The sequence below is a fragment of the Herpailurus yagouaroundi genome, unplaced genomic scaffold (assembly GCF_014898765.1).
Source record: "Herpailurus yagouaroundi ecotype Mexico unplaced genomic scaffold, PumYag 163, whole genome shotgun sequence".
Taxonomy (NCBI): domain Eukaryota; kingdom Metazoa; phylum Chordata; class Mammalia; order Carnivora; family Felidae; genus Herpailurus; species Herpailurus yagouaroundi.
This window is the reverse complement of record NW_024412404.1, coordinates 2947758-2960924: the sequence shown is the minus strand read 5'-3', so window position 1 is coordinate 2960924 and position 13167 is coordinate 2947758. Positions and strand designations below refer to the sequence as shown.

The 13167-nt window shown below is 42.8% G+C and overlaps 1 protein-coding gene across 11 annotated transcripts in view; it reads left to right on the top strand.

Annotated features, from left to right (window-relative positions):
* The window catches only part of RHOBTB1 (Rho related BTB domain containing 1), a 125522-nt gene extending 117684 nt beyond the window's left edge, over positions 1-7838 (top strand). For 10 of the 11 annotated variants that reach the window (XM_040485117.1, XM_040485121.1, XM_040485114.1 and 7 more), the window contains 3 exons: positions 1959-2047; positions 5031-5136; positions 5658-7838. In XM_040485117.1, coding sequence (XP_040341051.1) covers positions 1959-2047; positions 5031-5136; positions 5658-5827 — 365 coding nt within the window. In that variant the 3' untranslated portion in view covers positions 5828-7838. The other variant, XM_040485125.1, reaches the window with a different exon arrangement.
* The last annotated feature ends 5329 nt before the right edge of the window (positions 7839-13167 follow it).

The window sequence follows — 13167 nt, the reverse complement described above, 5'->3', positions numbered from 1 at the left end:
GTCACTACGTTAGCTGATGCCTGTTAATCGTGAAAGCAGAAATAGTGCCAGTTTCATACATTGGCCTGCCTGTCCCCCTCATGCGGAAAAGTGCCTGAGCATATTAGCTTCCCAGTAAATACCTGTTGAATCATTAAGTGAATGAAAATGAATGTCAGAACAAACTAACTGGTCTTATCTGCACTTGACTTTCTGGCAGTGTCTTTAGAAAAGAAAATGTATTCCTCTGGACTCCAGGTTTCTACCAGGAGATCAAAGTCCTCCTTGCCTTGCTTCTTCCCCCACTGGAAAGAAAGAAAGAGATTGTTGAAGCATTGCTATTTGACTTTTTAAAAACTATTTTAACCAGTACACCCAGAGTGTACTTATTTTTTAAATGCTAACTCTAGTAGGCTGCAGGAAGCAGTTCCTTTTTTCAGAGGTAGAGATTCTGATCCATTTGACTATCCAGTTTTTACAAGTATTTATCCTCTGAGGATGAACTGATGTTTTTTTAAATAGTCAAAACCAATTTGGAGCCAGATATGCTGAGGAAGGTTTGTGATTAATCTTAAAATAATGCCATTTCTGCTTAAATATTAAGTATGGTGATGAAAACATGGGACTGACTTCTCCGTGAAAGGAACTGAATCAAAGAGAGCTTCTTGGGTAAACGACAGACTTCTGTGCATCTTTCCTTTTGTTATTAAATACTATCATTACTATTATGATTAATATAGAGCTTCCTAAGAAAATTCCCTTAATCATTTATAGTGTTTGGTTAGTACAGAGTGTTTAGAACATGTTTTTTTTTTTTAAAAATCAGTTTGTGGCATGAAAATGCTTTGCAAACCTACATGTTAAAGGAATGTCAAGAAATGTTGCTATTAACTTGAAATTAAAAAGTCCAATGACTTCTTTGGAAAATTTAGTCCCAAATAGTTCTTTGTCAGTCCAGCCAAGGAAGATTGTGCCAAAGAAACCATTCAAACATAGATCTCGTATTGACCAGATAGAGGCATGTTGACTAAGACGTACGTAGAGCCAGAACAGAAGGTAAGCATGATTAAGACAGTTTATTGGACTAGAAGAATAGATGCAGTGGCTAGAGATGAAAAAAGCACCTTGACATCAAGGAGCTAGAAATGGGAGCCTAGATTGTACCCACACAGGTCAATCCCAAATGCAGGTGATGGCCCCAAACAGAGGCAAAGACAGTTCAGTCTCAGAGCCACTATTCCAATTCAGCTTCCAAGCCTTGGATGCAGCTCCCAGGCTTAAGTGGCTCTCCCAAACATATTTTTGTTACCTCTGGGTGAAGGTCTCCCCAGTCTTTAGACTCTAAGAAGCTGAGCAATAAAGATGTCATCCATCTTCAGCTGTTGAGACAGACATAGGCATTCAAATTTTTAATTCCCCATATGGATCCATTCCTCTGATACTCAGTCCCTCCACTGTCAGAGACTGTTGAGAATTGGAGTGATAGGAGTGGAGAAACTGTGAAACAGGAAGATAGCAGAGAGTCTAGAGGATTCTATGAAGGCGCTGGATTCTCCAGAGCAGAACTATCCGATAGAACTTTCTGCAGGGATGGAAATGTTCTGCATCTGTGTTGCCCAATATACATGTGGCTATTGAGCACTTCAGTGTGACTGAGGGTGTGAATTTTTAATTTTAGTTAATTTTAATTTAAGTTGAACTTGTCTCATGTGGCCAGTAGTTACCATACTGGACAGCAAAGGTCTGGAGGACTCTGGCTATTTCAGAAGAGCAAACGAGTGTCCCACAGTTGTTGGTACAGTGGCTGGAGACCAGAATTCCCCATGCTGACAGGCCACCCTGAGCTGAGTTTAGATGGCTTACCAGAGCTGTGTCCCATGCTTCCTCTCCAGTTAGGTGGTCCCAGACCAGACCCTCTAGGCGAGATGTCTGGCTTACAGGGTATGGTTCAACTTTCTCCCGTTCTGTCTCTTCCCCAGAGCAGTATGCTGTTCAGGAGCTGACGAAGGCCGCAATGAGCGGCGTGGGCATCGACGGGGAAGTGCTCTCTTATTTGGAACTGGCCCAGGTCTGTAACAGTTTGCCTTTCACCTTTTCAGTGTGTTCAACCAGTTCATTTAATGCTGATAAAACATTCCGCTGTTGCATCTGTCTAAATAAAGATGTCACCACTGAGTCACAGAGGGCCCTGTGTACACTGAGAAGATCTGAGAGTTTCACGTTTCATGCACCATTCACCCTGCTGGGCTTCGTTTGAGAAAACAACAAGGACCCTACCCCACGCCAGCCCCATTGTCCCCCGAGGCACCAGCTTCACATGTGGGAGAACAACGTGGGGCATGATAGGGGAAGGTTTTGTCTCTCCTTGTTTGAATTCTTGGACACATATTGGCCAAGATCAGACAGTTTCTAGAACTCCACGAAGCCCTGTAATGCCCTACATCTTACTGCAGCTCTCCTGGGGTTTTCCAAAATCAGTATTTGTTAATATCAATATTGTGATTCCATAATCCCAGTACACACTTGCACTCTTCCAGCAAGGACCCAAGATCCAGCTCCAGCTTTGTCATGCATAACTTACTCAAGGCACAAAGCTAAACTCTGCCTCAGTTTCCTTATCATCCTGTCAACCTTACAGATTATTTTGAGAATCAAGTGGGAAAGAATGTCCAAGAAAGAGCAGTGAAGAGTAGAAGCCCTCTCACAATACAAGGCACCCATGCGGGATGCTTACTCCCTGGCATAGACTTCACTGACAATGAGTTTATGGAGGAACTAAGAAAAAATTCTTCAGTCCTTTGTTCAGCCCACTGGCTTTGGTTTTCGCTCCCTTTCTGTGTTAGGGTGGTGGTTTACTAAGTCTTAGATCCTTCTCAGTTAAGGGAGAGGAAGTGGTTTCAGGGAGAAGGGGGAGGAAGTAGCAGGCCAAGATGGCTGGGATTCCCAAGGGGAAAAGGCAGAAGAGGACTTTACAGCAACCTGCTCGTTGTAACTTACCATGCAACAAGTATTTTTATTTTCTCCCCACATATCAGACACCACCCTAGACAAAAGGACATGTGGCTACAAATGGTATGGGGCAATCATAGGCAGTGAGAGAAATAGAAGCATGAATTACTAAAATCCAATGGGAAACACAGCCTAGTAGAGGTTACAATTAAAACCAAGAACAGACATCTGTTGCAGTAGGATTAGCAAGCTCCCATCAAAACCAGGGGTGCCTGGGTGGCTCAGTAGGCCAGGGGTCAACCTCGGCTCAGGTCATGACCTCATGGTTTGTGGGTTGGAGCCCCGCATCAGGGTCTGTGCTGACAGCTCAGAGCCTGGATCCTGCTTCGGATTCTGTGTCTTACCCTCTCTCTGCCTCTCCCCTGCTCACGCTCTGTCTCTCTCTGTCTCTCAAAAATAAAATGTTAAAAAAAATTTTTTTTAACTGGTTGTCCATACTTGGAATCTGAGGTCTTTTGAAACAGGTCTGGAGCATAGTTTACAACTTGTGCTCTCTCCGGTAAATACTCCTCCTGGAGAAAAATGAAATGACCCAGAATTCCATATAGGGCAAGGCCACTTGAGGTAATGATTTGCAGTTGTGTTGATTTGCTCTGTGTCCCTGCCCTGACATGCGTTGGCAGGAAGAGTTGAGGATGGCGTCTTCCATATCTTAGCTCATTCATTAGACCCTAGCCTAGTGGCATGCTGGGCTTGTTTCACAATGAGCCTGGGGACAGGTGAGACCCTGATCTGTTGTTGCATTTTCCAGTTTCCATGGTGTAAATCCCCCCACCTTAACAACGTGAAATTGCTGAACTCAGAGTAGGGAAGAAATAGGCACAACTGACTCCCTTGGGCGGGTGCAGGCCAACTCCAGGACACCAGTGCCCTAATCTTACTTTCCGAAAGAAACCTGATATCAGGAGAAGTTGGAAGCATCAGCCAAAATTGTCTATAATGTTGGGGTTGCAATTCTCAGAATTTCTTGAGTTATTTTCTGAGGACTTCGCCTTTCTTCTGGGCCTTTGTTCACGGTAGAGACGTGGGTAGAGAGGAAGCACCCTGTCACTTTCGGGGCTTCACCCAATCAAAGAAACCTCAGGACCAACAAACTGAATGGATGTCTGAGAAAGACGTTGACAGAGTGTGGGGTGTGGAGTAGACCTGCCAAATTTGGGGAGAAATGGGGAGGTGACTGTCGATCTTTGAGCACGAAGTCTGTTCTGATCACAGCTCCCTCAGCTGCTACCTCCCCAGGCACCTGCTCAGAAAGGAGATGCTGTGAGTGTCGACTCCCTGCCACCCTGCCAACACCACCCCCTCTTCTCAGGTAACCAAAGGACAGGTATAGGACAGTTACACATTCTGCAGTCTCCTCTTTCAGATCTTCGGCCCCAGCAAGTTGAGCTCTGACATGCGACACAGAGTGCTCCATGGCCTAGGCTTCCTAAACAGAGTTGGTGTCCCTGCTCCACTGCTGGCTGGCACCTTCCTGAGGCCACGGTCATTTCTCGCGAGTGGGCCAGCGATGGGGGAGGCTGGGAGATAAGGCGCGCTCTCAGCTCCTGATCTGGCATGGTGATTATTTTCGGTGCACCTATCACAGGGGCAAGGAAGGGGTGTGCCAAACACTATATTTGGCTGGCGTTGGAACCATGGCCAAAGTCAAAACGTTGTAGTCAAAACAAGAGGTTTAGGGGCGCCTGGGTGGCGCAGTCGGTTAAGCGTCCGACTTCAGCCAGGTCACGATCTCGCGGTCCGGGAGTTCGAGCCCTGCGTCAGGATCTGGGCTGATGGCTCAGAGCCTGGAGCCTGTTTCCGATTCTGTGTCTCCCTCTCTCTCTGCCCCTCGCCCGTTCATGCTCTGTCTCTCTCTGTCCCAAAAATAAATAAACGTTCAAAAAAAGAAAATTTTAAAAAATAAAAAAAACAAGAGGTTTACTGAATTAGTCACACAGGCCCTTTATCTCTTTCACCCCTCTCATGGCTTCCTATTCTTTGTGGCCCCACTTTAGAAAGCAGAGTCTGACCCCCCCCCCTTTTTGGTCACTTCCCTGTAGTTCCACAACGCCCACCAGTTGGCCGCCTGGTGTTTGCACCACATCTGCACCAACTACAACAGCGTTTGTTCCAAGTTCCGCAAGGAAATCAAATCGAAATCTGCAGGTGAGACTGTGGGTCCCTATGTGTCCAGCTCTCATCGCCTCCAACCGAAGCATTTACCTCTGTGCCCTTGGGAAGGTCCATGAGCAGCAGGCAGCTCATAGAGAATTCCTTGTGACTGGCTGGCAGTCACATGCATGTGATGTGACACAAGGACTTGTGGGTTGGGAATTCTCTTTGAAGAACTTCATCCTTGAGGGATTTGGGTGGAGTGGGGATCGGGGTTCCCTGCTGCACAGCCTGCCGAGGTTGTTGCTCATCCTTGTCTAGGGGGGCATGCCTAGGGCCAAGCCTACACTCTGAAGTCAGGCGGTCCTGGGTTCAGGTTCTCTGTGCCCGGCTACTTCAGGCAAGTGATGGTAACTCTCAAAACTTGCCTGTCACTATCTGCAAATGGTCCTACACACCGGGCTGTTGAGAGAATACATAAGAGAGCATGTATGAGAAGCATTAGGCACAGAACCTAGAATATAGAAGCATTCAATGAACCAAGAGTATTATCATCTTCATCTTTCCTTCATCAGACAACCAGGAATACTTTGAGAGGCACCGCTGGCCCCCTGTGTGGTACCTGAAGGAAGAAGACCACTACCAGCGCGTGAAAAGGGAACGAGAGAAGGAAGACATTGCACTAAATAAACATCACTCGAGACGGAAGTGGTGCTTCTGGAATTCATCTCCAGCAGTCGCCTGAGGAGGAAGAGAAACAAAAATCAGTAATCTGACACACACTTTTAAAAGCACTACTGTAAAATTAGTCCTATTATTAGAGATAAGTCGTAGTTCAGGTTTCAGGCACTGATCTTCCTCCACTTTTGTGCATTTATCTTTGTTGGGATCAAAGCACAAGCCTCCCCATCAATGAGCCTGGACAAAAAGGGAAGTTGACGCTCACTGCATTCCTTAAACCTATATGTATATTTTTTGTTAGAAAGCTTAATAAACTTTAGTCCGTTATTCCGTTTGTTTTTATACAAAGGAAAAAAAATCCAGCTTTCATGTTTCAAATTCCAAATTGGAAAATATTTTTATATGGTCTCTTGTATTTTGTTGAACTGAAAATACTATGTATTACTTTATTTTACAGGCCACAAATTAACCATGAAGTCACCCTGTGATTCTCTGCCCACATGACCACCAAGCATTATTACATAATTAGAGGGTTATCCTCTCGTTGTAAAGTAAAGGGTTGGAATGAAATTCCCCCAAGCACAAGTTAGAGAGTGTTTAATCTTTGTTCTGCTGAATAACATTGGTATAATTACCAAGTCAACTCCAAGAATGTGTATTTGCAATATTTGCCGTGTAAGTGCTAGTAATTATATGGTTATATGTGCCATGTAAAATACAGTGATATCAAATCTTCTGTTGTTTAAAATGTCCAGATTCAAGAGGATAATCTTTATAATCATTAGAAGGGCTTATTAAATCCCAGCATTATCCAGGGCAAACCCACCAGTGGACCTGAATACAAAAGATACCATAAGAGTGTTGGTGTTTGGATTGCTGTGTTCGGGTTTGTGTCACGCAGTATTCCTTGATCTTGCCATGCTTCTGCATGCAGATTCTCTAATGACTTGAATCGAGATGGGCGAGGGAAAGATCTCCAGACTTTGTCCCATCGTCTTTCCAACCGAAACAGGCTTCCTCAGGTCTCTCACCTGCAGCCAACTTCACTTTGTAAGACACGCATTTTTAACTCTTCCCAGGGAAAATTCATGCCACTGTAGAAGTAGGCTGAGGCAGACCACCCACCCCTACTGAGATTCAGCGGGGCCTATGAAAGCGCAAAGCTGGAGGCTGGGTCGTCTGTGGTCCCTGCATTCTCCAACGCAGACAGGAATCTTATTCCAAGAGTCTAGGAAATGGTGCTATTGTGAGTTAGTCCTGACCCTTTGTCATTCTGAGTTTTCAGTGTTAAAATAGAAAGCATTGAGCAGGGGAGCTTTATAGAAGCAGTCAATCATTGCTTCTCTGTACATTAAAACGTTACAGCACTCATACAGAGCATTTTAAGGCGACAGCTCCATACTTGCCATGGGATGTTGTATGGCGGGGGCTAGGGCTTATTTTGTTGGGAGGTCAACTTACTGATGCTAAAGGCTGTTGATTTTTTTTCTAGTTGTCGGAAGTTAGAAGAGAGTTGAGTCTAAACCCAGTGTTGACAACCATATGCATTTGAAAATCTATCCGGATTATGGATGGACATTTATTTACTGGCAGTGGATACACACCAGATACAAGAGTTTGGAGAGGCCCAGAAATGCATCACCCTCTCATGACAAAGGAGAGGGCACTAGAGTAGAGATGGATGGTTGTAAATGCTTTTACTTTAACTTTTGATCAGTGGGGCTGTAAAGCATTAACAGAAGGAGAAAGGAGACAGAATGAGAGGATAAATGTCAAGACTCAGGACGATTTGACATATATCCCACCATAAAATGGCAACAGTTGAGTTTTTAGTGAATGGTAAGAGTTGAATTTATACAACCAAAGCTCCCATGTGATTGTAATCTTGCCAAAATATAATGGACATGTAAATGAACCTGGGGAATAAGCAATAATATCCACTAGTGTTTGTCATCAGCTACTGTAACCAAGTGGCTGGTTCATTTGGTTGATGCTGATTATGGCCTTTAACCATGGTGGTTTGTTTTCGTGTTTTTTATTTCACAAAAAGCCAATAAAACTGTTTAGCTATAAAATGCCTCCTTTTTGTTTTTAAGGACTACCAAAATATCATGTGTATAATTTTAATAGCATTAAAAAAAAAAGTCAAAATGATAAAGGTGCTGGGTCATGGGGGCTGTGTGCGCTTCCATAACAAGGCATGTTAATGACCGTCATCTTTTTGGTATTGCCAGCAGACAATCAAATGCCAAATGAGGGATCTGGCTCTTTGTCCTTGGATAATACAGTTATGTCACTAGACATGACAGAGCATTGGAAAAAGCAGAAATGGTGTGGGGGCTCCTGGGTGGCTCAGTCAGTTAAGCGTCCAACTCCTGATTTCAGCTCAGATCATGATCTCATGTTTTGTGAGATCAAGCCCCACATTGGGCTCTGTACTAACAGCCAGAGCCTGCTTGGGATTCTCTCTCTCTCTCCCTCTCTCTGCCCCTCCCCAGCTGGTGCTCTCTCTGTCTCTCTCAAAATAAATAAATAAACATAAAGAAAAAAAGAAATGGTGTCTCTACCCTAATGGATTTATTATAGTCTGGGTTTGGACAATTCTTCCAGCAATTAAGTGAAAGGTTGCATTTTGGTCTTATGAAGATCAATATTTTCTTTAGAAGCAAATCTAAGAAAGACTATGGGAAAATCTGTAAACAATTTCTAGACTTCTAGTTAGTATAATGTCTACCCAAACTCAGAGGAAAGAAGGGTCTCCAATGAGATCTCATAACAGCACTCTTCTGAGTGGCATATCTCCTATAACTCCATGGAAAGGAGTTGACAACTATACAAAATAACTGCAGAGAAAAGACAGTGAGATTTCCAACACCTTCCCACACCTTCCAAAGGTGGGTAGTCCATATCATGACACCATTTACATAATATATACCAATGAAGTCCTACCTATAGGAAGCACTGATCTAAGTTTGTCCCAGAGGAATGCCTGGCAAATCATCGAAGATTTCAACATCGGCATTATAATACCCACAAATCCTACTGGTTCAGAGGTAACTGAAGTATTTTCTTTATGGACATTCAAAGGCAAGAATTCAGTGTTGCTAGGATTTTTTTTTCACATTTGTTTCCATTGTATGGTATATCAGATATCAAAATTCAGTTTTCATCACTGTGACATTGACTTCTACTAGTCAGAGGAAAAAATAAAATGAATCCTGAGTTTCAAAACTATTTTATGAGTATAGCATTTCTGAAATGAATGCCTTTCTGCAAGCTAAAGATTTACCAGGCTATTTCTTTTCTTTTTATGATTTAAATCGAAGTTAGTTAACATATAGTGTAATAATGATTTCAGGAGTAGAATTTAGTGATTCATCACTTACATAGAACACCTAGTGCTCATCCCAACAAGTGTCCTTAATTCCCATCAACCCATTTAACCCTTCCCCCCCACCCATCTCCCTTCTAGCAACCCTCAGTTTGTTCTCTGTATTTAAGAGTCTTTTATGGTTTGCCTCCCTCTCTGTTTTCATCTTATTTTTCCTTCCCTTCCCCTATGTTCATCTGTTGTGTTTCTTAAATTCCACATACGAGTGAAATTATATGATATTTGTCTTTCTCTGACTTATTTGGCTTTTTTTTTTAGAGCATAATATACTCTAGTTCCATCCACGTTGTTGCAAATGGCAAGATTTCATTCTTTTTGATCGCTGAGTAATATTCCATTGTATATATAAACCACATCTTCTTTATCCATTTATCAGTCAGTAGACATTTGGGCTCTTTCCATACTTTGGCTATTGTCGATAGCACTGCTATAAACATTGGGGGGCGTGTGCCCCTTCAAATCAGCATTTTTGTATCCTTTGGATAAATACCTACTAATGCAATTGCTGGGTCATAGGGTGACTCTATTTTTAACTTTTTGAGGAACCTCCATACTGTTCTCCACAGTGGCTGCACCAGTTTGCATTCCCACCAAGAGTGCAAAAGTGTTCCCTTTCTCCACCTCTTCACCAACATCTATTGTTTCCTGAGTTAATTTTGGCCATCAGGCTTCTTCTTGAATTGGGCATTTCTTTAATCCAATACTCTAATTGGATGCTAGTGGACAAGTAGCAATAACTCCTCTTATCTAGAAGAATGTGACTATTGCCTATACAGAGAAGGGGCACCTGGGTGGCTCAGTCAGTTAAGCATCCGATTCTTGATTTTGGCTCATGTCATGATCTCATAGTTTGTGATTTCAAGCCCCGAGTCAGACTCCATGCTGACAATGCAGAGCCTGCTTGGGATTCTCTCCCTCCCTCGCTCTCTGCCCTTCCCGCACTCACTCACACTCTCTCAACAACAAAAAAAAAAAAAAAAAAAAAAATCTAGAGTTAAAAGTTAACCAAGGAGAATGTGTTTCTGTTATATGTGTAATGAAGAAGCAGCTCAACAAAGCAAACAAACAAACAAAATGCTAAAGATAATTTTAAAAAAGAAAGAAAAAAAGAAAAACGGAGAAGAAGCACTGACCAAAGCCACACTTCAAAGTTGCAGTAAGCACTCTGAGACACAGATGTACTCTGTTTCAAAATGCCAAGTTTTGAGATTACTCCATATCTTATGGCTGAATTTATTTTCGGATGAAGACTTTGCTTTCTTGAATTTCCAGTTAGAAGGCAGGTGATGTATGCAACATGTAAAGACACTGGTGTGGCAACACTGGTGACTTGTAAATGCAATGCTTCTGGAAAGCTGTTCTGTTCCCTCTGGCTGGACTTGAAAACTCTATCTTGTGCCTTTAAATTGTATATGTTTACTTAAACAATTTAGATTCATGGTTTTTCACTGGGTTCATGTGTAGGTGCCTCATAAGTTAGGTATTACCTGACTACCGTCTACAAAATATGGGAATAATTTAGGAGCAGTAACTCTTGGGTAGAAACCAACCACATAGTTGCACATCCACAGGCATGAAAGTGGTAGAAACAATGATAGGAGACATGAAGTGACTTGTCAGCAATCACTCCTATTGCTCACAAAAATCTCTAGGAACACAACGTCTCAGTTACACAATATCCAGTAGAATGTACATGAAATGGGTAATATGCAAATGCGGCCCCATGCAAGGAGTATTTGAATCCTTTGAGCCTGAACACATTCTCAATCCAAAGACGAGAATGGTTAGATTTTTGCAGGCAATCATTGAGGAAAGAACTTGATTCCCTTTTCTCTCTCTGCTTGGATGCCCACGGTGAAAATAAAGGAAACCTCATTTAAAACGAAGTCAGGAAGCTCTGAAGGGGGTGCTCTCACACATGTACCACTCCGCAGCCTGCATAAACAGCAGAAAGAAGAATTATCTTGACAAGAGAGGCATTTTTCACATAAGAATTTCATCTCCTGTTTTTAAGAAAAACAAGGAAGATCCCTCCCTGCCCCAGCAACAGCGCACTAACCTCCTACCTGCAGCCAATGAGAAACACTACAACCTTAAAACTCTTGTTCTTCTCCAATGAACTGCTGTTTAAACAGCGGCCTTCAATTTCCTCCTAAAACCTAATAAAAGCTGACCTTCCCTTTGCCTGTGGTTCATCATAGCTTGCATGTTCTGAACTGCAACTCCACCGCTGTTCCTGAATAAACTCATTTTGCTAGGAAGTAACTGGCTATTTTATTTTTTAAGATTGACACAACCAAAGTTTGGGCATTTTATTATTATTATTATTATTATATTATTCCCTCCCAAACTAATAAAAAGAAACATCCTTTTGCTTTGATGATTCATGGTGGTTCCGATCAGAGTGGGTATCTACCCAGGGGATAAGCTTTTGTGTGAAAAGATACACAACCTCCCTAAGCTTTAGTCATCTAAAACATGGGAATGGTTTTCACCTTTTTGGGTGCAGATTAAATGAGACGATTTAAGCAAAGCACTTGCACAGTTCCTGGCATATAGTAAGCCCTCAGTAAATGAACCTGTGATCTAAGCGTGTTGACTACCAAGATAAGAAATCTGAGAGAGTACAACACTGCATGTTTCAGAATAGAACAATGTGGGCTTTTCCTCTTTTCCTTAAAACCTTGCTGCTTAATGCTTCATGACAGTGATTTAAAAATTAGACAATAAAAGCTATGGGAAAATAAAAAAAAACAAGCCAGAAAGTAAAGGCGGGTAATGGCAATATGGAGGAAGGTATAGCACCTTCCACAAGGGCTCCCCGCTCCCTAGGCTGCCCTGTCTCTATGGAATAAGGGCTGCACTACCCCAAGGCCAAACTTGGCTTGAGTCTCTGATTCCTTTGGAGCATTTTCTCTTTCATTCCTCCCAGTCACCTTTTTTTCTTATTTTTGGATGTGAAGAGTCTAGTTAACCAGGCTCCTCAATGCCCTGAGTGCTTAGCATTATCAGCTGCAGTCCTGCAAGACCCTTCTCTTTCATAATACCCACTCCCATAACATGTTCAATATATGTCTTTACATGTGTGGCTATCCTTAGATACAGTGCTGTTTCAGGTGTGCGATCATTAATTTCATTGATCCATCTTTCAGTCTCCACATTGTTTTTGGAAACCCAGCCACATAACACTGCACCCAGTCCTATGCCTCCCATGGCTGCATGGTTTTCCTTAGATCATATCCACACTTCACTCTCCAATCCCACTGGTGATGGGAACATTAGTCAATCCTCTCTCCCTGGCATTGCAAACGAACCTCCTCGCACACACCCTGGGGTCAAGATCTAAAAAACAGATTCTGGGACTCCCTCCAGATGTATAAACCAAAGCCTCTGAGCTGATGGACACATGTGGGAACTCACTGGTGAGTGAACTCAATGATGAAAACCCTTCCCTGCTCCCAGCAGTCGGTTGATAGGATTCTATAGAACTCAAGACTCAAAAAACCTGCAAGGCTCTGACACAGCCCAGACACTTGCTGTCCTCTGGCCCACAAGAAGAGAAAATGGGCTTAACTCCCTGCCACCTGAGAGGCTAAGAGGCTCTCCTGATGGTGAAAGTTGTGGCCTACTGGAATGAGGTAGTCAATCCCATCTGGCTCTGGCATTTTGTGTCCTGTGACTCTCAGGAAATGCCGAAGGACAAGATGGCCTCTCAGGAGCCCCTTGAACACTAACATCCCTGATTTTCTGCCTTAAAAGAATCCTTGCTGGGCTTGTGCATGCTAATTGAAGGTTGCCTTCTAATTTTATGGCACATGAAGTCTAAAGGAAAAGTAAACTGCTAGTACAAATTCAGTAGATTGTTCAAACTGTCTCAGAGACTTTCAGTTTCTTTATGACTCTTAAATTCCCTAGAATCTATCAACTTGAATATAAAACTTCCCTTTTTCCTAGTTTCCTACCTTTGGTGGTCAGCCGAGAACAACACCTCTTAATTCATCAGATGGAGTGTG